Source organism: Capra hircus, chromosome 10, assembly GCF_001704415.2.
Source record: "Capra hircus breed San Clemente chromosome 10, ASM170441v1, whole genome shotgun sequence".
In the NCBI taxonomy this organism is placed as follows: Eukaryota; Metazoa; Chordata; class Mammalia; order Artiodactyla; family Bovidae; genus Capra; species Capra hircus.
Genome location: NC_030817.1, coordinates 56,325,039 through 56,352,172, shown reverse-complemented (window position 1 = coordinate 56,352,172; position 27,134 = coordinate 56,325,039). Strand labels below are relative to the sequence as shown.

At 40.3% G+C, this 27,134-nt stretch overlaps 2 protein-coding genes and 1 non-coding gene across 4 annotated transcripts in view; 1 reads left to right on the top strand and 2 right to left on the bottom strand.

Annotated features, from left to right (window-relative positions):
• Window positions 1–9,929, bottom strand: part of APH1B (aph-1 homolog B, gamma-secretase subunit) — a 40,915-nt gene extending 30,986 nt beyond the window's left edge. For both annotated transcript variants that reach the window (XM_018054314.1, XM_018054315.1), the window contains exons 1-4: window positions 9,687–9,929; window positions 7,625–7,795; window positions 1,671–1,741; window positions 508–630 (exon numbers count right to left, since the gene is read on the bottom strand). In XM_018054314.1, the coding sequence (XP_017909803.1) occupies window positions 508–630; window positions 1,671–1,741; window positions 7,625–7,795; window positions 9,687–9,799 (478 nt within the window). In that variant the 5' untranslated portion in view covers window positions 9,800–9,929. The remainder of the gene's footprint in view (window positions 1–507; window positions 631–1,670; window positions 1,742–7,624; window positions 7,796–9,686) is intronic.
• On the top strand, window positions 3,777–3,848 carry TRNAS-GGA. Its single transcript has one exon. It is a non-coding gene; the product is annotated as a tRNA-Ser (tRNA).
• The window catches only part of RAB8B (RAB8B, member RAS oncogene family), a 68,674-nt gene continuing 59,739 nt past the window's right edge, over window positions 18,200–27,134 (bottom strand). The window contains exons 6-8 of the mRNA XM_018054313.1: window positions 26,027–26,092; window positions 23,262–23,312; window positions 18,200–22,485 (exon numbers count right to left, since the gene is read on the bottom strand). Coding sequence (XP_017909802.1) covers window positions 22,393–22,485; window positions 23,262–23,312; window positions 26,027–26,092 — 210 coding nt within the window. The 3' untranslated portion in view covers window positions 18,200–22,392. The remainder of the gene's footprint in view (window positions 22,486–23,261; window positions 23,313–26,026; window positions 26,093–27,134) is intronic.

The window sequence follows — 27,134 nt, the reverse complement described above, 5'->3', positions numbered from 1 at the left end:
TACAACAGCCAGCGGGGACAAGCTGCAGATGCAGGAGACCCACTCTGTGAGCACACAGGGGGGTGGGGTGGGAAGGAGGATTAAGAGGGAGGGGACACGTGCATGCTGGTGGCTGTTTCCTGCTGAAGTACGGCAGAAACCATCACAATATCGTAAAGTAATTATCCTCCAATTAAAAATAAAATTTTAAAAATAATAAAAATAATGCTGTTAGAACAAAAAAGCATGTCGCCTATAAACACTCACTTACAATATATCAACTATACAGCAAAATTGTTAGTATAGTAACAGAAAAATGAATTTTATACAAGCTAAATCCACTCTAAAATTCAATAATACCCTAACTGTAATTCTTACTTTCCTAGGTCTCTTTCATCTCAGTGTCTAACAGTACCTTGCCTTTAGAAGGTACAACAGAAATTTCTATTCATTGGAATTCCTAAGCCAGGGAATTCCATTAAGGATGACCATAGACCAGATGTCTAAACATTCAAACCAGACACATACCTGAATTTAGGAAGAACTGGGGAGGGTCTCCATGAATGCCCACCGTGCCTGGTCCCAAGGAGTCAGACAGGGTATTTACAAAGGAAAATACGCCACTCATGATTCCAAAGCCAAGGCCAGAAACTAAAGAGGAAGGAAAACACTGTTAAACCTTATTCACACTATGATTTCTCTTCAAATCAAATCCCCAAGGACTAGGGAACACTATTTTGCTGAAGGAAAAAGGGTGTACAGGCTGTTGGAGAAGCAGTGGAAAGTTGGCTCAGAAAAGGCAAGTGCTTGGCAAAATGATGAACCAGGGTGGGGGCCGGGGCGTGGGGGAATGGATAGTGAAATGTAGCAGAGAATTGAGAAATGACAGAAAGAGATCCAGGAGGGCTCTGAAGTGACAGGCGAGACAGAAGGATATGATATTAAAGCTCTGACTTTAATTCATGATAACAGAGTCTACGGAATTAATTGTGATGGAATTGAGCTTGAGGGGTGATTGCATTGTAAAAAGGGATCCCTCGGTCAAGCTGGGTGACTCAATTTAGGAACCCAGATTCAACCTTTAAACCATAATTCTGAAAGAAAAATATGAAAACATATTAACTGTTTTAATATGAAGAGTCTTTCCAGGACAAATTCACGAAATTAACCCAGAGAGGGTAACAGTAACATCACTTGGAAATTGTTAACTGGAGTGTATACATGTTAAAAAAACCTAACTGTCAAATTTGGTTAATAGTTAATGGACACACAGATAAGAGTCAATTGAAATTACTTTCCTTTATAAAAGGGCTCTGCTGCTGCTGCTAAGTCGCTTCAGTCGTGCCCGACTCTGTGCGACCCCATAGACGGCAGCCCACCAGGCTCCCCCATCCCTGGGATTCTCCAGGCAAGAACACTGGAGTGGGTTGCCGTTTCCTTCTCCAGTGCATGAAAGTGAAAAGTGAAAGGGAAGTCGCTCAGTCATGTCCGATTCTTAGCGACTCCATGGACTGCAGCCTACAAGACTCCTCCATCCATGTGATTTTCCAGGCAAGAACACTGGAGTAGGGTGCCACTGCCTTCTCCGAAATACTACTAGAAACCCACAAAGCTATAAAAGATAAAAATGGCATTTAGGTCAAGTTTGATTTTTTTTTTTATCTTCACAACACTATGCAGCTCTAACTTACCATAAGCCAGCAATCTCATAGAGGGTGCTTTCTCATATGGGTTTATAATCTTCAAACCCTCACTGGCTCTCCTAAAATAAAAACACATATATAATTTTTTTAAGTAGTATATCAGAAAAACACATAAGGTATCTTAAAATTCAGATACTTAATGAGGTTTTTGATCAGATTATACACTAAATCTAAAATCCATTTACACGAACACAACAAAGCTTCAATTAACTAAAATCAACCAAAATTTCCAACCAACTTTTGCCTTTTATCTGACATTCACAAAGAATAGGAAAAAATAATATAACAAGCCATCAGGATTGGGTTTAATAAGGGGGAAAAAAGCAATATTTATGACTAAACTTGTGTGTTAAGTGACTTCAGTCATATCCAACTCTGTGTGACCCTATGTACTGTAGCCTGCCAGGCTCCTCTGTCCAGGATTCTCCAGGCAAGAATACTGGAGTGGGTTGCCCCACCCAAGGACTGAAATCTCATCTCTTATTCTCCTGTAATGGCAGGTGATTCTTTACAACTAGCACCACCATGACTAAGCTTCAGTATCAGTTCAGTCTCTCAGTTGTGTCCGACTTTTTGCAACCCCATGGACTGCAGGACGCCAGGCCTTCCTGTCCATCACCAACTTCAGGAGTTTACTCAAACTCATGTCCATTGAGTCAGTGATGCCATCCAACCATCTCATCCTCTGTCATCCCCTTCTCCTCCCACCTTCAATCTTTCCCAGCAGCAGGCTCTTTTCCAATGAGTCAGTTCTTTGCATCAGGTGGCCAAAGTATTGGAGTTTCAGCTTCAACATCAGTCCTTTCAATGAACACCCAGGACTGATCTCCTTTAGGATAGGCTGGTTGGATCTCCTTGCAGTCCATGGGACTCTCAAGAGTCTTCTCCAACACCACAGTTCAAAAGCATCAATTCTTCAGCGCTCAGCTTTCTTTGTAGTCCAACTCTCACATCCATACATGACTACTGGAAAAACCATAGCCCTGACTAGACGGACCTTTGGCAAAGTTGGCAAAGTAATGTCTCTGCTTTTAATATGCTTCCATTTGGAAGCATCATTTAGTAGCAGGGACATGAACCAGAATTTACGTGACTGTGATCTTCTTTCTCTGGAACCATAACCACCTGAAATACCCAAGTAGCCTATATAAACTCACCTATCACAGGAGTGCTTTGAAAGGCTAATGAATGCTTACAGACCTACATAATAGCAATACTCTCCATCAACAAACAGATATAATGGTATAATAGAATCAGTATATTTTGGAGGACTTCTGTTTTATATAAATTGCTCAGTAATGAATAAAAGATTTTTGATATTTAGTATAACAAAGTACTGCTATCGCAAATATATTAAAGCTCTAAACTTAAAAGTTTTGTAAACGTCCTCCTTCTATGAGGAAGGAAAGGTCTAGGGCACCAACAGTTCTCAGTGCCAATATCAGGAAGTGAAAAAGGAAAAGGCACCATGATCAGCTTCCAAGTTCTTGATGGACACAACCCACAACTTATGACATGAGGGACAGTGATTTTAATTTCACCATTTTACTGAAATGGACATTTTTTGTTTACATTTATTATTGTTTCTAAGAACAAAACAGAAAAAGGTCAATTTTTTGAAATATAAACTTTGAAAAACATATGATAAATCATACCAGCTTTCTTGTTTGCTCTGATTCACTCCACATGTATGTGTAGGAGAGGGAAAGTACCACAGAATATGCATGTAAATACACTATTTTAGAATTTTTTAAAATAGACTTAGGCCTTTTAAAAAGTTGGAGCAATGATTATCTTACTACTTCTATAAGTGATTTTTTAAATTACCAAATCTTAATGGTATCAGCATTACCAGACAACTGAAACTACAAAAGCTTCACTTTGAGCCGAAAAAATTCTAGTGTATATTTTAGGCAATATGCAGGACCATAACTAGGATTTTTTTTTTTCCTTCTAATTAAGATAGAAAAAACTCATTTGTGGCCACATGTCAATTTGTCACAGTGCAATGCTTTGCTAGGCTGAAAGTTACAATTTATTCATTCAAGATGAAGTACTGTTCCTAAGGCCTGAGTCATGAAATTAATTGGGGATTCCCTGGTGGCTCAGAGGTTAAAGCGTCTGCCTGGAATGCAGGAGACCCAGGTTCGATCCCTGGGTTGGGAAGACCCCCTGGAGAAGGAAATGGCAACCCACTCCCAGTACTCTTGCCTGGAGAATCCCATGGAGGGAGGAGCCTGGTAGGCCACAGTCCATGGGGTCACAAAGAGTCGGACACGACTGAGTGACTTCACTTTCACTTTCACAATGATAAGTGGACTTCCCTGGTGGCTCTCAGTGGTAAAGAGTCTGCCTGCCAGTGCAGGAGATGCATGTTTGATTCCTGGGTTGATACCCTGGAAAAGGAAATGGCAACACACCCCAGTATTCTTCCCTTGAGAATTCCATGGACAGAGAAGCCTTGAAGGCTACAGTCCATGGGGCTACAAAAGAGCTGGACACTACTGAAGTGACTAAACAACAACAAACAACAATAAATACTTTGATTCAATTCCATGTATATATATATATATATATATATAAAACTGGTGTAAGCTCTCCACATTTTAATCTTGGCACCAAATTCAAGTAGCAAAAATTTTACTGAGGCAATACTTTAAACTTAAAAGTTCAAAACCTACCTTGGCAGTGGAGATAGTTAAAATATTGCTTAAACTGAAGTTCCTATATTTAATTTGGTGAAGCCTAAGAGAGCAACTTAAATATATCTATATAAATGTTTAGTTCAGTCGCTTAGTCGTGTCCGACTCTGCGACTCCACGAATCGAAGCACGTTAGTCATGATTAAAGTACATAATTCTCAAACTTGTTTTAACATGTAACTATATAACATCCTTCTATGCAGAGTACATCATGAGAAACGCTGGGCTGGAAGAAGCACATGCTGGAATCAAGATTGCCGGGAGAAATATCAATAACCTCAGATATGCAGATGACACCACCCTTATGGCAGAAAGTGAAGAGGAACTAAAAAGCCTCTTGATGAAAGTGAAAAAGGAGAGTGAAAATGTTGGCTTAAAGCTCAACATTCAGAAAATGAAGATCATGGCATTCGGTCCCATCACTTCATGGGAAATAGATGGGAAAACAGTGGAAACAGTGTCAGACTTTATTTTTGGGGGCTCCAAAATCACTGCAGATGGTGACTGCAGCCATGAAATTAAAAGACGCTTACTCCTTGGAAGGAAAGCTATGATCAACCTAGATAGCATATTGAAAAGCAGAGACATTACTTTGCTGACTAAGGTCTGTCTTGTCAAGGCTATGGTTTTTTCAGTGGTCATGTATGGATGTGAGAGTTGGACTGTGAAGAAGGCTGAGCGCCGAAGAATTGATGCTTTTGAACTGTGGTGCTGGAGAAGACTCTTGAGAGTCCCTTGGATTGCAGGGAGATCCAACCAGTCCATTCTGAAGGAGATCAGCCCTGGGATTTCTTTGGAAGGAATGATGCTAAAGCTGAAACTCTAGTACTTTGGCTACCTCATGTGAAGAGCTGACTCATTGGAAAGGACCCTGATGCTGGGAGGGATTGGGGGCAGGATGAGAAGGGGACAACAGAGGATGAGATGGCTGGATGGCATCACTGACTCGATGGACGTGAATCTGAGTGAACTCCAGGAGTTGGTGATGGACAGGGAGGCCTGGCGTGCTGCGATTCATGGGGTTGCAAAGAGTCGGACATGACTGAGCGACTGAACTGAACTGATATAACATCGAACATTTTAAAAATGTGCTAGGAAAATATGTCATATTCCAAAGGTTTGTTGCAGATCCATTTTGTAGAGGCAAACAAAGGCACCTGTTAATACATACCTGTCCTATTATTTATCTGCAAATCTCCAAAGGTCCTTTTGGAGGACCAAATATGGTTTCCCCAGAAGGCCAAGGAGGCTTCTCTGAATTTCCTGGCCTGAGAGCCTGCAGACTGACAGCAATACTTCCTTCCATATGTGGTCCTATGCCCTCACTGCCCTCATTAAAAAGGGTAACCCATGGGGAACTTTCTGGCAGTCCAGTGGTTAGAACTCCGCACTTTCATCGCCAGGGCACAGGTTCAATCCTTGGTCAGGGAACTAAGATCTCACAAGCAGCATAGCAATAGCCACCGCCCCTCCCCTGCCTCCCCGCAAAAAGGCAACTCATGTTGGATTAGAGCCAATAAAGCTTTGCTTTTCAGGTGGAAATCATGAAGAAAGACAACAGTAAAGAAGAGCAGATACTCAGTTAGCCAATTCAGGTAACTGAGGTAGAATCTCAGGTCCTAAAGGGTTATTACTAAAGCCAGGACCTGATCTGTGAAAATCTACTGAGATTAGAAAACGCAAACCCAATGTGAGCCAATGACGATGATGACGTTAGAGTAAGAAAGTCCAGTGCAATCGGAAGCTGGGTTAAGAGAAAAGTGCCCTGTCAACGGTGGGAGGGGCCCTGCTTTCTGAACCACTTTGACCACAGCGGGGCACTGTGCTGGGTCCTGGGCACAGGTAAACCCCAGGCACTGCCAGAAAGGGGTGTGTCCACTGACATAAAAGAACAGAGATAGGAAAAGATTTGGAAACCACACCCGCGTCTTCTGAGGGCCAGGTGAGAAAATGAGGAATGCACAGCCTTGAAAGAGAAGATGACAACCATGCGAGAAACTGCTTGCCTGTGCATTAGAGGTGAGAAAGAGGGGAGATTTTTATTACCTTAACACAGTCTACAGTAAAAATTAAATTTGGAATGGCAGTTAACTGCTGCAAGCCAGAAATATTCAACCATAGCTGAATGTCCATCTCTTAAGGATACTGTAATTCCCATGGAACCTGAAATGTTATCTTTAATTTTTATCTGTTGCTCTTTAATATTTCCAGGAACTAATGGAACTTTCATTTTTAAACCTTTTCTAAGATACTACTTTTGTTTCTAAGCAATGGCTTCCTGGTTTTCCACTGGTGGTTTAAACTGCTTCATTATTAAAATTTCAGTATCTGTTATTAAAAGCATCCAGTAAAAAATACAGAAGCCTTGGCATTTTGGCAGGAATAAAGGATCAGAAGCCTATTACAAGAGATGCTATTGAGGTCCTTTCTGTCTTGGTTGCACCCTTGCAATTCATAAAGTGCTTTAATGAACTCATTTGCAGAAATGAAAAAGCAGCACATTTATCATTCTACTAACTAAGCATTACTACGTAATCAAAGCCAAACTCATGACTGCCGGAAGGAAAATACTATTCCAAGTTCAAGCTGTGCTTTCAAACAGTGGTTTCACATGAGCTCCTCATGGATCCTACAGATGACCTACTTTCTGGCCTAGAAAGGGAACTCATGCCCACTTTTTAAAAAAATGTATTTTTCTATTACAGACATGAAATCAAATGACATTATCACAAAATGAACACCTGTTTCCCCCAATACAGTCAAAATTATGGCAAGCATAACTGCCATAGGAATTATCTATTTTAGGTGATGTCAAAATAATTCTGATTTGGAACAGTTTTTGTACTTATTGTTTCAATGACTTTCTCTACCTTTATTTTTCTCTACGGCACTTATCTTGTAATATACAATGTATTTTCTTATTTATTCATTTGTTGTCTCTTTCCACTATAAGGTACCACCATGAGACTGTCTTTTAATCATGATGTATCCCCAGTACCCAGAGTAGTGCATGGCATTAAGCAAATTCTTAAGACATATTTTTTGAATGAGTGAAGGAAGGAATGAGGGCCCACAACTCAAAATACTCAATATTTTCAGGCTGGAAATGTACGATCCCCTGGCTTGGAACTATGTAGGAAGACATGGACCTTCAAATACAACAACATATTAATGTTTCAAATTACTAAATAATAATTCAAAAAACACTGGGGAAAAAAGTAAACCAAACACTTAACTTACTTTAAAAGTTTATAATATGCAAACCGGAACATTTCTTGGACAAGGACTGAGATTAACACTCCAAAAATCAGCAAATATTTCTCTCTTGGTTCATCTTTGTTACCAATAAGGGTTGTTGTCGTGAACCAAATGAGGGAAGAAAACAGCAGAGACACCAACCAGAAGAAAGCTCTGAAAATTGGAAGGGAAAAAAGTTATAAGTGAACAGGATCAAAAACGATTTAAAAGCAGGAAAGAAAAAAGGGACTTCCTTGGTCATCCAGTGGTTAGGACTCTGAACTTCCAATGCAGGGATAGCAGGTTCGATTCTTGGTTGGGGAATAAGATCCCACATATCACATGGCAAAAATAATAATAATAATAATAATAATAAAATGTACAGGCTGCCACATAACACTGAGCAGGATTCCATGTGCTATACACAGCAGGTTCTGGTTATTCATTTTAAATATAGCAGTGTGGTTTGGGGGAGAATGGATACGTGTATCCATATGGCTGAGTCCTTTGCTCTTCACCTTAATCTATCACAACATTGTAACTGGCAACAGCCCAAAACAAAGTAAAAAGTTAAAAATAAATAAAATGTATAGAGCCAAGAGATGCTGCTTACAGCTGAAAGAATTACATATAAAATAAGTAAATAAAAACAAAAACAAAACCCTGCTTGAGAAGAAAGAGATTTCCTGACAGAAAATGTTCAACTGTTCTCAATCAATGTGCAGTTTCCCTGGTGAAACAAACATGCAGTCCAAGAGGAATTTGAAATTTTTCGTTAAAAAATCACTTTTTTCAGTGACCCTTCTTTTTGTAAGTACATCTGAAGACTATTTGCCAAGGACTGTCTGGCTGGAAATTTCGTTATTTGCTAATTAAGCTTCCTAATTAAAGCTTTGTCCACTGATGTGTAAATATTTTTTCCAGGAAAATGTCTATGTCTCTATTAACAGAACAGTTGTTTAAAATCCAGATGTTGAAAGCCTGTGCTCTGATCTAGATCAGTTTCCCAGGTCTGGTTTTTACAACATTCCTGTGGAGTTTAATGATTATAACAAGCTTTACAGACTTTCTGCCCAAATCTCTATTGTATTTTGTTTTGTTTTACTTGGCCACATAGGGTTGTGGTTACCCCGCGGCAGGCATGTCGGATCTTGGTTCCCCAACCAGGATCGAAGCAGAGTCCCCTGAACTTAACGGCAGATTCTTAACCACTGGACCACCAGTGAAGTCCCTCTATATTGGTTTTTAAATGACTCTTGTGATGCAGCACTTTCAATACAGTGTGAGTGGTGAAGAAGTTCAGAAAAGGTGGGACTCACTGGCCTGGCCTCGCCGTTTCTCCTGATGCCAATTGAAACTCAACAGCACAGAGGGTCATGGGGAAGCTCCAGTAAGAGCTGCCAGACAGGTGAAAACTGGCATTACGATCACATTCGCCACAGGAGTTCGGTATTGACCAAGCTCCTGGAAAGAGATGCACTACAGGTGATGCGGAGTTTTCACAGGCTTTTTACCCTCTGGCCGCATACCTGGGTCACCTGGGTCTCTTACATTGCGTAGTCCGAATCCCACCCCCTAGACATTCCTATTCAGTTGATCCCGGGTAGGGATTGGGCAGGAGTGTGTTTTAAAGCACCTGATCCCCAGATGCTTAAGGGCTCTTAACTAGCTTGGTATTAGAGATGCCTGTTTGAATTTGAGGGGCGCTCTCTCCAAATAAATCAAAGATGCATATTTGAAGTTATCCACAATTCTTTACACAGTTTTAATGTATGACGAACGCCCACCCACGGACCCTAGGCAAAGACTACCGAGCCAAGCGCCAGGGTTTTCTGAGACCCACGGCGTGAGCTCCTTCACGACGTGAGCTCGCTCTCTGAGGTCGCCGACCCTCGGAGGAGGGCAAGAAGTCCCAGGGAAAGGGATCTCAGCTCTCCCACTTCCAACCATTCTCCGCTCTAAAGCCCAACGTGATCGAGATGTTTGGTGGGGCGCCAGGGATCGCGGGTACCCCCGGCGGGGGAGGGGAGCCCCGGGTCCAGGTTTCCCGGCGCAACCGCCTTACCCAATGATGAGAAAGATGATGCGTAACGGCTCGGTGACGATGGTGAAGATGTAGAGGGCGAGCGCAGGCCCGAAGGCAATGAAGGCGCAGCCGAAGAACACGGCCGCCGTCATGGCGATCGCAGAAGCCTGCCAGTGGAGGGGGCCTGGCCTGGACACTGGGGCGCAGAGCGCCGAACCAGCTGAGCACCTACCGGGACGAGGGCGGGGCAGGATCAGGGACTGGAGGCGGGGCAAGAGCGGGGCGCCGCGGAGGGCGAGGGCGTGGTGGAGGCGGGGCGAGGTGCGCCAATGGGCGGACCGCGGCGGGGGCGGACCGCGGCGGAGGCACGGGGCGCTGCGCGGCGGAGGGCGGGGCGGGGCTGGGGGCGCGGCGCGGCGGGCGGCGGGCGCGGCGCGGCGGGGCGGGGCGGGGCGGGCGCGGCGGGGCGGGGCGGGGCGCGGCGCGGCGGGGCGGGGCGGGGAGGGGCGCGGCGGGGCGGGGCGGGGAGGGGCGCGGCGGGGCGGGGCGGGGAGGGGCGCGGCGGGCGGGGAGGGGCGCGGCGGGGCGGGGGGCGCGGCGGGGCGCGGCGGGGCGCGGGCGGGGCGGGGCGGGGAGGGGCGCGGCGGGGCGGGGCGGGGCGCGGCGGGGAGGGGCGGGGCGCGGCGGGGAGGGGCGGGGCGGGGAGGGGCGCGGCGGGCCTCACCGGGCTTCTGCTCTGGTGGTGGTGTTGTTGTTGGTTGCTTGCTCAGTCCTCGTCGACTCTGCGAGCCCGTGGACTGCAGCACCAGGCTTCCCTGTCCTTCACCATCTCCTGGAGTTTGCTCAAATTCTTGTCCATTGAGTTGGTGATGCCATCCAACTGTCGCCCCTTCTCCTCTTGCCTTCAATCTTTCCCAGCATCAGGATGAGCTGGCTCTTCGCATCAGGTGGCCAAAGTATTGGAGCTTCAGCATCAGTCCTTCCAATGAATATTCAGGATTGATTTCCTTTAGGGTTGACTAGTTTGATCTCCTTACAGTCCAAGGGACTCTCGAGAGTCTTCTCCAATAACACAGTTTGAAAGCATCAATTCTTTGGTGCTCAGTCTTCTTTATGGTCCAACTCTCACATACATACATGACTACTGGTAAAACCATAGCTTTGACTATGTGGGCCTTTGTCAGCAAAGTAATGACTCTGCTTTTTAATGCGCTGTCTAGGTTCCTCACAGCTTTTCTTCTAAGGAGCAAGCATCTTTTAATTTCATGGCTGCAGTCATTTGCAGTGATTGTGGAGCACAAGAAAATAGTCTTTTACTGTTTCTATTGTTTCCCCATCTATTTGCCATGAAGTGATGGTACCGGATGCCATGATCTTAGTTTTCTGAATGTTAAGTTTTAAGCCAGCTTTTTCACTCTCCTCTTTCACTTCCATCAAGAGGCTCTTTAGTTCCTCTTCACTTTCTGCCATAAGGATGGTGTTATCTGCATATCTGAGGTTACTGATATTTCTCCCGGCAATTTTGATTCCAGCTTATGCTTCATCCAGCCCAGCATTTCCCATGATATACACTGCATATAAGTTAAATAAGCAGGGTGACAACATACAGCCTTGACATACTCCTCTCCCAATTTGGAACCAGTCCGTTGTTCCATGTCCAGTTCTAACATGTCTCAAGGTGTAGTAGCTTCTGATCCAGAGGCAGAGATCGCTGGAGATTTTAGAATTGGAGCAAAGCACTCAGTCCCCTGCTGCCACTAACTGTATACATCAAGCTGGCCAAGGACACCAGCTGTGAGGTGCTGAAGAGGAGTGGAGGTCCCCAACCCCCTTTGTATACAGGACAGGGGAAGATTACAGATCAACTGAAGAAGAACACACAGGACATAGACAGGATTCCATTTCTAAACAAAAGAGTCTTTTTTTTAAAGGACATTATGCCATTTGTTGACTGTACAAAACTGTAGCTGGAGTGGCTGTGACGACCCAGGTGATAACTCTCAGACTGTAAAAGCCCCGTGGACCCAGGTGATAACTCTCAGACTGTAAAAGCCCCGTCTCGGGGCTGTTTTGGTGAGCTAGTTTTATTTGTACTCCACTCCTGCCAAGTCTTTAAAAAATTGTTTTGAAGGCGTTCATAGTAACAGGAACATCTCCCTGCTCAGTTTTCACTCGTTTGTCTCTCCCATTAATACATAAAATTTTGGAGGGCAGGGGTTTTGTTTTGTTCTTTGTTGTTTGCACAACAGCAGTGGCTCAGATGGCAAAGAATCTGCCTGCAATTCAGGAGACCTGTGTTGTATCCCAAGGTTTGGAAGTTCCCCTAGAGAAGCGAATGGCTACCCACTCCAGTATCCTTGCCTTCAGACCAGAAGAGGGTGCTCACTAAATACCTATTCAGTGAATGAAATAATTTTAAAAGTGGAATTCACAAACATTTGCTACTTTGTATTAATTGAACAGTTTCTGAGAGTTTTACAAATTAAAACCAGAAGGTTTATTTCCCTGATCATTCACATATAATAAGATTTATCTCCATGTCTAACAGTCTGGTCTTAAGTCGCTCAATCTTGTCTGACTCTGTGACTCCATGGACTGGATGGAGCCTGCCAGACTCTTCTGTCCCTGAAATTCTTTAGGCAAGAATATTGGAATGGGGTTACCATTCCCTTCTCCAGGGGATCTTCCCAACCCTATGATTGAACCCAGGCCTCCTGCATTGCAGGCAGATTCTTTACTGTCTTAGCCACATTTAATGGGGATAATAATATTTAACATATTATGGATTATTTTGAGGATTGTGCCTGCTTGGTAAGTACAATATAATTGTTAGCCATTTCTACTTATTCTTTATCTATCATGAATAAAGCTATTGGGAATCAACACTGAAAAGACAAAAAAATTGGGACCTGAATGAAGATGTTTTGCGGCTCATTTCTTTATGGTAAAATGTCATCTTTGTCCATTTAAAATAGACATATATAGTTTCTTTTTACTCCACAGAATTTTTCTTCATTTTGAAATGTCTTTTCCAGTATCTATTAAAACTCAGGTTGAGACAATAGTTGAAATTGATAAAGTGATTCACCATTAGATATATTCCTTTGGTTCTATCCTGAATCAGATTTGTCAAATGTAATTACATTACTTCAGCTTCATGCAGAAATGCCTTCATAGAAGCATATCATTCTCATGTCCTTGGTGTGAAATTAAGCTTTTTTTTAATACAAGAAATTGTAAGCAGATACATTAGAGGATCCCCTGAGAAAGAGAAACAGGCATGGCTTTATTGACATAAGAAAAGCCATTTTTGGCCTAAGCTATTTTGTCATCTAAGCCTGGACACAATCCTTGTCCTTGAACAGGTCTTAGTAATTAATAATCTTCTTTTTAAAAATATTTATTTTTATTTATTTGGCTGTATTGGGTCTTAGTTGTGGCATGTTGACTCTAGTTCCCTTGCCAGCTACTGAACCTGGGCCCCCTGGTTCACACTCTTAGCCACTGGACCACCAGGGATGTCCCAGTAATTAATAATCTTAAGGAAATAAAAGAATGCAGAACTGTTATCAGGCAAGAGAAGCAACAATAGTAAAGATAATATATCAATGTATTCAATGGTAAAGATTTGCCTGAAACCTCAACCACCAGATCAACTGGAACCTGAGGGATGATGCATTTGACCTTTCCTGACCTTCATGACTTCAATCAACTAAAGCTTGGACTATTGTCAACCTTTGTCTCAATTCTATGCTGAATTCCCCTCTGCTCAAGCCCCTTCATGAATATGCATATACAAGTTACCTTGAAATTTCCCCGTCTTTGCTGTCTGTACATTGCTTTGAAAACGATCCCCAGTGTTCTCCATACTTGCTGCGAGTAATAAATCCTTCCTTCTCCTGATCTTTGGCTTCCTTGTGTTTTATTGCATTGACGTCCACCAAGAGGTGAACCCAGTTTTTCATGTAGCAAAATGGCTATCTACATTTTTTCTTGCAAATTTCACAAAACTATTTCATTATCATTCTTCAATATCTCTAATTTACTTTTTAAGTTCAGGGCTAGGAAAAAAGTTTTGTTTTGCCTGACAAACGCATATACTCAGCCTGAGAGTTAACTTATCATATTCAGGCTTTATCTTAATTCCCAGGAAGCTTGGAGCTAAATCTAATGGTTGATTATAGCAACTATTCTTCGTTTTAATTACAATTACTGCCATGACTTCAGAATATGGCTTATTCTTTTACCCCTATTTTGATTTGATTACCTCCATTTTAACCAAGATCTGTGTCTCCATTAAGGCAGCCTCAAATACTTTGGAAGTAGGCAACTCAACATAGAGAGCTATAGTGAAGAGAAGTCGCTCAGTTGTGTCTCCCTCTTTGCGACCCCGTGGACTGTAGCCCGCCAGGCTCTTCCGTCCATGGGATTCTCCAGGCAAGAATACTGGAGTGAGTTGCCATTTCCTTCTCCAGAGGATCTTCCCGACTCAGGGATCGAACCCAGGTCTCCCACATTGCAGGCAGACACTTTAACCTCTGAGCCACCAGGGAAGCCCTTGAGAGCTATAAGTTGGGGGAATTTGTACTTATGATATCTTGACTATGTCTCAGTTCAATTTTAGTCTTCAAGTCTAGTTAAAAAAAAGGGGAGGCAATGTAAAATTAGGTTTTCATCATTGGGGAAATGATGTTTTAACAATCAGTTATCCACTCTTTAAAAAACATACCTAGACCTTACAAAGAAATATGAGAAAATTGTATTTAGCAGCTCTAATTATGAAATAAATGGCAACCCACTCCAGTATTCTTGCCTGGAGAATCCCATGGACAGAGGAGCCTGGCGGGCTACAGTCCATGGGGTTGCAAGAGTTGGACACGACTTAGCAACTAAACAACCATCACCAATGTAAAATGTAATGAATCTGCCCCCTTATGAAGGTATCTTTTAAAAATTTATTTTTAATTGGTGGATAATTGCTTTACAATGTTGTATTGGCTTCTGCCATACAACAACGTGAATCAGCCATATGTATATATATGTGTGTGTGTGTGTGTGTGTGTATCTCCTCCCTCTTAAACCTCCCTCCTACCCCCACCCCCAATATTAGGATATCTTTAACTGATACGTCTGTTGGAATAGAAATTAACTAGAACAAACCATCAAAATCACCAGTAAGATAATCTTCAGCATTCATGGTTATTCACTAAAAACACTTATTTCAAGCTTTCTCTGAATTACATTTATGTAATGCATTGCTGTATAAAAAGCACTTTACACTGATTTTAGCAATTCTGTTTACAAGTGAGGACTGAGAAGCTAAGTAGCAGTGCTATTGACTTCTCAGGTTTTTATGAATTTAATGAGCTTTCTCCAGAAACTCAAAAACATACTAAGTGATATTGGGAGTTAAGTCTCGAAAAGATACCTGGGGGAAGGAGGCTGACACATGCTATGGATAAGAATACAAACTGCTGGGTGTGCACCTGGAGGAGTGGGAGTGTAAAAAAGTAGTATCACATTTTAGCAATTTATCCAGTAATGCTTGGACATACCTACTAGTAATTCATAATATGCTAATGAATTCACTTGAGCTTTATTTTCTGATAGTGCTGATAGATTATACTCAACCATTATTCATTCAAAATGCATGGCGCATGACTATGACATATCAGGCACAATGCTAGGCACGGGAGTTACACCAATGAAACAGCTGTGCATCCTGTCTTCACTGAGCTTACGGTCTGGTGAAGACACCAGAGAGGCAAGTGAAAGTCGCTCAGCTGTGTCCAACTCTTTGCAACCCCAGGGACTATACAGTCTCCAGGCCAGAATACTGCAATGGGCAGCCTTTCCCTTCTCCGGGGGATCTTCCCAGCCCAGGGATCAAACCCAGGTCTCCCGCATTGCAGGCGGATTCTTTACTAGCTGAGCCATAAGGGAAGCCCCAAAATACTGGAGTGGGTAGCCCATCCCTTCTCTAGCAGATCTTCTCGACTCAGGAATCGAACCAGGGTCTTCTGCATTGCAGGTGGATTCTTTATCAAGACAGGCAAGGACAAGGATTATGAGGATATAAGAAAGGGGAAAGTGAATCCATGTAACTCAGACTGGACTCACACCCAGTCAAAACCCATGGTCTTTTACCTGAGATCACACACTTGTTTTCAGGACTTAATGAAACTCAGGTTTTGGATGTTCCATTGTGGAAAGAATTAAGTGAAAGACAAAGTGAGAAGTAAAAAGTGGATTTATTTAGGGAGAAACACACTCCACAGTGTGTTGGCCATCTCAGAAGGTGAAAGTGGCCCTGAAATATGGCAAGGTTATTTTTTATGGGCTGGGTAATTTCATAGGCTGAGTGGGAGGAGTATTCCAACTATTTTGGGGGAAGGGGTGGAGATTTCCAGGAACTGGGCCGCTGCCCACCTTTTGGCCTTTGATGGTTGGTCTCAGAACTATCACCATGCTGCTGGATGTGTCATTTAGCTTGCTGATGTGTTACGATGAGCATATAATGTGGCTCAAGGTCTAGTGGAAGTCAACCCATCTGCCATCTTGGACCTATTTGTTTCTTCATCCACCATCTTGGACCTATTTAGTCCTGATCAGTTTATGTCATATCCTCGGGCTATGTCATTCTTTCAAAGGTTGTACTCTGCCCTCTTCTCTCCTGTTCCAGGAGGGCCAATCCAAATTTGTGAGGTATTGCTAAAGAAGATGACACCCACTCATTCAGGACTCAGCTTTGGAGTTAGTAAAGCTAGGAAGTAGGAGAGACATAGAAAGACAAGAGAAAAGGCTTCAAAGTGAAAGAAAGCAGAGCATTTCTGAGGACAGAAAGTAGGTCAGGATGTCCTTGGAGTGAGAAGAGAGGAGAGGCAAAAAAGGCCAGCAGGTTAGAGTTCACCTCAAGTTCCAGGCTTATCCAAGGGAGTGGTAGGCTCTGGTATCCTTTGCAGATAATGGGAAATGGGATTCCAGATAAGAAGTTCTTGGCATCGGCAGGTATGAATCAGGGAAACAGCAGGAGTCTGGAGAAAAGCAGACAAACTCAAAAGAGATTTAGGAATTGTGCAAAACAAAAGTTAGTTACTGATGAGCTCCATGGAGTGAGGGAGAAGGAAAAATCAAGGATGATTTGGTTTCTGCAAAGATACATATATATAATATTATAACTGTAACTGTAACTAATATTGAAAAACTTAAATTTTGTGAATAGGAAACATTGAAGAGAGGGGAAGAGAGGATTTACTCAATTTACTGATATATAAACAGCATTCTGGGTGATTTGTCTTATCAAAAGAAGATCCTTCTGTATTTAGTAAAGGTTAAAATAGTGTAAAATATTTAACAAAGACTAAAATAAAGATGAGGGCCAGATAATGAAGCTTCTCTTTTTATTGCCAAACTTATTGAGGCTCTGATGAATTTACTTCCAACTTAAAAAAAAATTATTACATATATTTGGTTTCTGTTGTGGCACCTGGGCTCTAGAGCATGTGGGCCACCCATGGGGCATGTGCAGGCTTGGTAGTTAAGGCCCTTGTGGGAGCATGTGGGATCTTGGTTTCCTGACCAGGCATCGAACCCGAGTCCCCTGCATTGGAAGGAAGATTCTTAACCACTGGACCACCAGGGAAGTCCCCCTTTACTTTTAATCATTCTTCAAATTAAAAAGTAAATAAAGAACCAAACAACTCCTAATTTATACTTAACTTTCTTCAGTGACTGTTGATTTTGATGACTGCTGAAATTCACTCATTTTTCCCCCAACATTTCTTAAACACCTACTATATGCCAGGTCCTTTGTCTGATACTGTGAATACAAAAACCAAACACTCAGTCCCCAGCCTACAAGAGCTGAGTCTAGTGGGGAAGGAAAGTAAACAGATGATTCCAATCCAGTGCCGTGACACTTTGGGCAGACATACGAGAGGGTTCCTAACCATGGATGGGGTTGTTGCTGAAGTCTTCCCACCAAACCCTTACTGAATATTGAAAGATAAGAAGTCAGTCAGGCAAGGGGTGGGGAGTCAGCGGAAGGAGCAGCCTAAAGAAAGGAATGACAAAGCATGTTATATTTGGAGATGCCAAGTACTGATGAGGCTCAAAAGATATGTGAGTTCAAGTGTGACAAAATCAAAGGCTGAAGAGAGAGAGAGGTGGAGACAGCAAAGGACTTTGCCAGTCTAAAGGGTTTAAATGTGGCAGTGACAGATTTAAAAACCATTCAGCACTGTGGAAACTGGAGAGGAGGAAAATAAAATTAAAGACTAGAAGACTGGTTAGGAGAGGTTACAGAAACCTAGGCAAAAGATAAGAAGGACTGAACAAAGAGAAAATACATGACATTGTAAATCAACTATAAATCATCAAAACTGCTGCAAAATATAAATAAAATTTCCCTCTCCCAAAAAACAACAACAAAAAAGAATTCTAAGTCAGATGTAAAGTTTGCTAAAATATCTCAGGTCTACCATGGTTTCTGACACACACCTGGCAAATTAGAAGAAACATTTTTTTAAATGTGCATTTCAGAGAGACATGAGTATTTTCATTATGTAGTTTTTATTTTAGACGAACATTGTAAAAAAAAGTTCATCTGGAATAAAATCCTTTTTTTTTTCTTAAAAAAACAAAACAAAACAAAACCCAAAACACAGCATCATTATCAGTACACAGTTAATGAGTTGGCTTAAACAAGATTAACAACATGACAGGTCCACTTTATCTGCATGTTTTTCACATTAAGCCGTTGGCGCAAAGGTAAAGTATGCTGAAACATAGATAGGAGGACAACTCTATGGAAAAAACAGGTATTTCCCACTTGGGACATGATTTTAGTCAAAAACTTTAAGGTACTTTGCTTTAAAGGAACAGTGTCAGCTGCAAATAAACAAAATAAGACCCATCTGTAAGGCCAAAGGAATGAATTATAATTAAATTCACATTTTAAAAAAAGGTAAGAAATGAAACAAGAAGTTCTATTAGTTCTTGGCAATAAGAAATGAAATTGCATATGGCACAAGCATTTTAAAAAATGAAGTAAGATTTGAAAATATACCTAAAACAATTGCTTGCTAATTTCTATTTTTGCAAATTTCATTTACATTTTTTCAGTGATCATGACATTAATTTTATTAGTCTGAAAAAAGACCATTTCTACTGTAAAACTGTGCTAGTACTTGAAATTTTATTAGCATATCCTGTCCATCTACATCTCTACCGGACAAGGAATTTTTCAGGCATCCCCCCACCCACTTTTGGATGTAACAAGAAGGCAAAAGGAATGTCCTTTCTGTTAAAAGAAAAAATCTAAAAAATCTGACATGAGAAACAAGTGCTTAAAATCTGAGATAAGTAAACCAACATAACAAAATGCTGTTTTAAAATTTTCAGCTTAGAAACTCATCTTTCAAGATTAACAACTAAATTTATCAAGAAATCAAAGTTATGAGCAAGGAAAGAAAGTCTGCTTACATGGATCACTTACTGCTCACAAGAAAAACTCAGTAAGCCTTAATACAGATTCTCAGCATTCAGAACCTGTAAAATGCAGTTATAATCTCTTATTCAGAAATTTCTGCAAACATTTATCTATATTGCACAGCTAAATTTATTAATGGAGACAGGAAGATAATACTTTTTTTCTGCGCTATTGGGTAAGACATGTATGCTCTATCCTAAACTACCTCCTACCTTTTCCAATGATGCTTTAGTTCAAAACAAAACATTGAGTCTAAATTGTGCTGGATACTTAAAAGACTGGCTCACTGTTTTTCTACTAGGTATTAGAATACTAGTTAGCTAAATGAGGTATAATTAAAAAAGAGTCCTTCAAAGTAAAGAGTATAGTCTTCTGAAAATTTGTAACAAAGACTGCACAAAATGTTCATGTGAAGAGTAAGAAACCTTGCAGCACCGCCTAACTGATGCACAGGTGGATTATTTTCCCATCATCTGTCTGAAGAAAAATGTAGCTGAAGTAAGTTCCCAGGGAAACATTTTACAATTAACTGATCTACATGCTACTTAGTTACAGCACATTTGCATTGTCTGATAACCCTCAGACTCTTATTTGAAAAGGTCGAGCCCAATCACTGTCAAAAATCAGCACACTGATAATAAAATGCAGCCACTGAACCACTAACACTGCTGCAAAAAATCTTCATGTATCCTGACCCATAAAACCACAAAAATGTTCACATAAAACTAGATTTCTTCCGTTTCAGCAGGGAAAAGACAGTTATCTGTCACTAAATTCATCTACAAATAGAAAAAATAATGCACTATACGTACATTATTAAGCAAAGTGGAATATTTATTGGGGCAGTGTTACCATGCAGAAAGTGAATTTCCTATGGTCTTAGCTCAAATTATATACAATTTAGCAAAGCTAAATGTAAGAAAATAGCAAGGACAATTTATTTCTATATAACAGAGTATATACCCCCAGTTTGCTGCTACTTCAAAGAACACTTTTAGACTCATCTAACTTTTATAGGCTCTTTCAAAGGGAAGTTCATGGAGACTAGTTATTAACCCATAAGCAACAACAGAAGAGAAAAGGAAAAAACAAAACAAACAAAAGCAAAGCATTCTGTTAAAAATAAAAAAATGCTAACCACAGAATATGTCAGTTTTGGTTTGCAGACAACCCCTGAGATATAAACCAAAGTGTTAAGACACCAAAGAGTCCGAGGTAAATTACTAAGAGGGTTACATTCATATGTGGTGTCATAGCACTTGCCTTTTAGAAATTACCTTGTTACCATCCAGAAAGCTTAACTGCTGGGATCTTTTTCTGAAAATTAGTGAATACAAGATGTTTCTAAGAAATTATTTTCTTCATTTCAGAAATATATCAATATCTAATTTTAAGATGGTAAACTTACAGTCCACTTGTGATCAAGGAACTACTGATTTTACTGGTATACCAACAGGTGCTTTTAAGCCTATAAGTAAGTACAAAAAAAAAAAGTCAAGGAGACCAAAATTTGTGAATATTAAGTTTAGAGAACCCATCAAAACTAGCTCTGGTATATACTTCCTGCCACTAAATTGTGCCTAAGTTTTCAAACAAGTAGTGAAGACTGACTGGTCCAAGTATTCCAGTGATAAATCTTAATTGGAAGCAGAATTCTCTGCAGTAACAAGCAATCCATTTCCACTTTCATCTTCCAGCCTTACCCATCAAGCATGATGGCAACCTTTGTGAAACAAAACTGGCTTAACAGGAAGTATAATTATTATTCCCTAATCACCTCGTTGTTTTTACTCCCTCTGTCTTATGACACTGAAGGCTGGAATAATAGAATGAATTTGGCATGTAAGTTAATACTAAATACTTTCTTTTTTTCCTTATGTGACGGACTCATCTACAAAAGGCATTACCAGTACCAGTGTTATGATGAGAAAGGCAGCTAAGCTTTTGGTTGGCTTTGGCCCAAATGGCTGGACCAAGCTCTATAACAGTGAACCTGAATAGATGGATCTGGGTTCTACACATTCAATAACAGCTGTTGTAAAACTGAAACCATGCTCTTATTTTCTCTAACGAAAAGGCGAGACTTTTCCTAGAGGATGCACTAGGACTAATTACTCTTAATAATAATAAAAGTCCAATTAAAAAAAAATCATTTCCACCATTACCAACAACTATCTCTATAAAATTACATCCACAAGTTAACCTCTCTCCCTGTGGGTAAGCTTTCTGTGAACTGAGTCTGAATCTAACTCTTCAGACAGGGATTATGGTAAGAACTGGACATTACTACTCAACCAGCGAGCTACAAGCAAATCTAGGGAAAGACACATGACATATGCTGATGTGACAGAACATCAATCAGATGCTGAAATAGAGCCCTAAACTAGCTCTCTGCCTATGCAAAATTCCAGCTCAAGAAGTTTCTATGTAGAAGCAGACAGCAGTGTTCAAATATGTCTTAGGTGAGCGATTACAACAGGTCAAATGTAGGAAAAAAGAGGGAATACAAATCTCAAGAAAAGTGACATTAAGATGGTTTCCAAATGCAGCTTCAATAGATTAGCAGAAGTAATCAATTGAAAAAAATGATTTATTCAGCTACTCAGACTCTCCGGCAAAAAGGTCAGGAATGAAGAAAAACTCTAAATAATCTGAAGAAATAAACTGCGGCCTTTGATGGGCATTTTTAGGAATTTCTAAGGTAAACTTTTATCAAAATTTAATGACTCTTATTTAAGAAAACCAGAGCCCTTAAATAAATGCTATCAATGCAATAACATTTGGCCGTATGAGCCAGAACAAATGTCCTAAAATTTTAGTATATTAACTTCTGCTTTAAATGTTCCACTCTTTTTAAAAAAACATTCCCAAAAGCAAATTTGTCTAGAACTTCATGTCAGAAGTGTGCAGATATGAATCTCAGATTGTGCTGTAACAATGAAAGGCTAACACTGATGTGCAAAGTGAAAAAGAAAAAGATAGCAGCTTCTGCAACACGCAATAAAAAGAGGAAAAACAAGTTAAGTCCGGCATGTCTCCACTTCATGGCTTCCACGTTTGAAGAGTGAAGCCTGTTATCCTGATGGGCCATAAGGCTGGAATCCACTGCACACTCAGTGTGCAGAATCTAGGTATAGGTTCAGCGGTGCTCTCAGTAGCAGCCAGGTGGGATGGTTCTGAGGCTGGGTGACCTGTGCTTTCAGAGAAGCAGGAGAGGGTCCTCAAGGTGTGCTGCAGTCTCTCAGAAAGAGTTCATCAAAGTAGCAAACAACGGAAGAAACTGGTCTTCTTTGATCGGTTTTCTGTTATTTTCACTGGTCCACCTGCCCCTGATGAATTGCTGTCGTTCTGAAAAACAGAAGATGAAGTTACCAAGGAGATGAAAGTTTCACGGTTTGAGTCCAATTATCTAAAAAATAAAAATATCTAACCATGCTCATAAATTTGTACTCAGTAGTCTAATTAGGAAGGGAACTAGCTAAGCTCTTATGTTTTTTATTTCTTTGGAAACGGTGGGTTAAAATGGGAAAAATATTTTAAGGTGAGCACCTAATATATTAACAACATTTTAGTTAGGAAGTTTCTATTTCCAGTCCAAAGAAATTATAACCACAAGAGTGTAAAGTATCAAGGGTAATGATGGAAATGATATTAAGATACTGGTACAGGCAATCCTGTTAGAGGCAAGAAGAGCTGGTAACATAAGGTATACAATTACATGCAAGATTCAGGGTAAACCAAACTTTTCAGGTTGTCCTAATGAGTCATCACTGAGGTTGTTTCAAATTGAAGCAAACTTCACCAACTTCAAAATCATAGTTATATACAGACACAGGGAGAGAGTAAAATATTTAATTTGTGCCATTATTACTTTAATTATTCTGAACAAAATTTGATCAAAGACCACTTATGGAGCCAGAGGAAGGAACTGAAACAGCTGCAGTTCAGAAATAAAAAAATTGGAGAAAACAGAAATGAATCAAAGTTTAACTGGGTGAAAAGGTAAGACAGGGAAAAAATGATTTAATGTGAATATATGCCTTCTTGTTAATTAAATAAGCAACATAAATAAGAAAACAAATTTAAACACAGCCAAGGAAAATAAAATTATATATTATACAAACCATTTTTCTGTTGAGTTTTGTCATTATATCTCGTGCAAGTGTGAAAAATGCCTAAAAGGTAAACCAAAAGATTTCATTATTATATGTTTACCTTTTAAATTAGAAATGTAGATTTCTTTATTTCATTATAAAATAAAAATATATTACTTTAGAGTTTTTAATTGAGAAAAAGAACATAATTGCAATCAGTAGACACATGACTACTTATTTTTCAATTTTATCATAAAGGTTTTCCAATATAATCAAACTATCATTCATCAAATATTTTCTGCACATAACATCTGGCACTGGGGCTTCCCTGGTGGTCCAGTGGTTAAGATCTGCCCTGCAATGCAGGGGACACAGGTTCGCTCCCTGGATGGGGAACTAAGATCCCACATGCCACGGAGCAACTAACCCTGAGTGCTGCAACTGCTGAAGCCTGCATGCTTTAGAGCCCATGAGCCACAACTAGAGAGAGTCTGTGCACTGCAACAAAAGACCTGCACGACGCAATGAAGATCCCATTGCAGCTTAGACTCACTGCAGCCCAATAAGTAATATATTAAAAAAAGAAAACAACCCACAAACATCTGGCACAAGTTCCTAATACGACACTTGTTGAGTTGCGAGGCAGAGGGTCTACAGCACTTGTGTGTTCCCAAAGTCGGGGCATAGCTCCTGGTGTAGGAGATGATGAATATCTGCTTAAAAACTGAAAGAATAATTCTCCCTGGTGGCTCAGACAGTAAAGAATCTGCCTGCAATGCAGGAGATCCAGGTTTGATCCCTGAGTCAGAAAAATCCCCTGGAGAAGGAAATGGCAACCCACTCAAGTATTCTTGCCTGGAGAATTCCATGGACAGGCTACAGTGTATGGAGTCGCAGACTCAGACAGAACTGAGTGACTAACACTTTCATTTCACTTTCACAGCTCTGAAATCTATTTTCATAAAAATTTCTACCCTTTATTCCCAACTTCCTCTCTTTCAAATGACTTTCACTCTTATCCCAGAAAACACAGAACCTCTCATGTCTCAACCTCCCCAAATCCCAAGCGTTTCTACGCTCAACTCAATTCCCCACTATGGAAATAAGTTCCAGTGGTAGCAGAACAAAATCTCAGTGGCATTTTATGCCTAGTGTGTTTTGACCCAACTCTAAGCCGAATGGTTTTAAAACTTATCATCCTGACTTTGTTTCTACAGAGCCAGGATTCGTAAGGCTTCTTCAGTTGTCTCCACGCTAAACCCACTGCTATGTCAGTCTGTTCCCAACAATTCCTCATGTCCCCAAACATGTCCAGCAGGGTTATTATTCCCAAAGCAGTCAGAAAGAAGCAATACGATAACTACTATTATCACTCTGTCAGTGTCTCACTGTCACACTGGTCACCTGTGAGTCAAAGTTTCTAAGTAATCCTACCCCAGTTTTTGAGGTTAAGTTAAAGCTCTGGGAAAACTGCTAATCTCCGCGGAACACCTGACTAGAATAAGCAGCCTGAGCAATCTCCAGGTCAATATTTCCATAGAGAGAGCGCAGTGTGCTCTCTCTTTTTTCTTTGGCCATGCCATGTGCCTTGTGGGATATCTTAGTTCCCTGACCAGGGACTGAACTTGGGCCCTCAGCAGTAAAAGTGCAAAGTCTTAACAATTGGTCTGCCAGGGAATTCACAGTTCAGTATTCTCTTTTAAGTCACAGGTGAGATCAGGGCACAGGACTAGTGCAGACTGAAGTCAGGGTACAGAAAACGTTCTGTGGCACAGTCCTACCACACCTCAGAGCAGGTTTCTCTCCTGTCTCCACCATTAAAGCTGACTGAAGAGGCTCCTCTCTTTTGCATGAAAGGAAATCCTTCTGTTGCAAGCAAAAGGAAGCATTTTTCTGCTTTTCTATTCTCCAGTAAATAAATCAGAAGAGGTTTCCTGTTTCCTAACACCCACTAGCCAACCTGAAAAAATGACCATTGGTTATTTAAAAGAAAGAAAAAGTTCTGATCAGTGACCATGAGTCAAGTCATTAAAGTCTCAATTTGCAGTCATGACGTCACGGTGAACAGTGACTTAGCTTGATAAAGTCAATGTTTACGAAACCCTCAGTATTACTGTTAAGTAAATTACATGTATTAACACATAATACTATGTATTATTTTTATGATCAATTTAAAAAATGTTTTTAAAAAAGAAAATATTATCAAAATTCTGCCCTCCTAAAGAAAATCTATTTCTTAGAAGACTTTAGATAATTTGGTTTTAACAGTTAACTCACTGAAAACTTATTATAACTACTCTCTGATAAATAGTTTCTTATACCTACTTAATGCCACTATATTAAAAGGGATCATGCTTAATTGACTTCAAGCATGTATTCAAAGGGAATCTGATCAGTAAGCTACCAGTTGAATTGTCTCTTGAGAGTGCAGACATGAAAGGAATTAAGACTCTGTGCTACAAGTTAGTATAGGATGACATGAACAATGATGAATGAGCAGAGACCACAGCAGCAGGATTTCCAGCTTCCTAAACAAAGGGCAAAACTGAACTGAACCTGAACTCCCATCTTCTGTCCAGTGACTCTCAATGAAGTGATCTAATATATGCCATGTGAAAGACAGGTACTAGAAATCTAGCAACCAAGGTCCTCATAACAGTCAGAAGCACAAAAGTTTATGAAACGGAAGTGGAAGCATTCACTAAGTCAGGAAATATCAAGGCTGGGAGAGTTGAACACAGGCACCAAGACACGAACGCTACTACGTAACAAGTCACCGAACATTTCCTTCTCACCTCTTCTACATTCATACTGGATTTTGCACTCGTCTCCAAGAATTTAATCCCATAGTCAATTGCTAACTGAAAGACAAAAGAGGAACACTGAAATTCAGGGCAAGCTTCTTGAACATATAGAGCATTTATATGTTTTTTAGGTTTTCCAAAGTCCCAAAGGGAGAGTACTTAGTTCAGAACTCCTGTGGTCCTCAAATTCTTTTGCTTTCTTCTATCGTGTTTGTAATTTAGAGATCCAATTCCATCATCTAGTAACTAAAATGGCACTTCTACTCAAGACATAACTTGAGTATTTCTCTTTTTTTCTATTATACCTTTAGTTCTCTAATCACTAGAAAACATATTAGACACTCACCTGTATCATAAATTTGGGATACATTTGACTTCAAATTATAAATCTCCAACAATTACTATTGTAAGTTTTCATTATTTTCTTAATAAATTGGATATTTAAGATAATACATATTATTTTAATAAATAAAGTAATTTTCTTAAACTGCATAAAAGAACTAAAGCTTAAAATACTAAAACTTAAAATCTCATTGCTTGGGTTTCTATTCATTGTGGCAAACTGTGAATTCTTCTACATTCCCATCTATTTCCAAAGAATTCCCAGTTCATTTGCAACACCAAGAGTAAGTGAATGTTTTCAGGGGAAAAAAGTGTATAGTCAGATTAAAACACAAAATGCATTTTCCCTGTACCCCTAAGGAAAAAAAAAAAAAAAAAAAAAGCTAAAGCAAAATTCTAAGACTTAAAAAACTGAAGCCTTTAAGTCAGTTTGGAAAATGTCATAAAAATGACTATATATATATAATAGACTCTTGTTTTGTAGGACACAAGAGAAAAGGTTATAAATATAAATATCTACAGCTCAATGAGTTTACAAAGAGTTTATTCATAATGACCTAAACTAATATGTAGTAAAATATTCTTGGAAAAAAAAAATGAATTGGAAAATGATTACTGTTCAAACTTTACCTATCCTCTGACTTTTTTTCAAAGAGAAGGAATTGGTTTAACTTCAGAACTGGGCATTTGCACATAGATATGGAACAAACAGCCTGAACTCTCAGCTGCGCGAATCTGAAAAAGGACCAAATTGTAT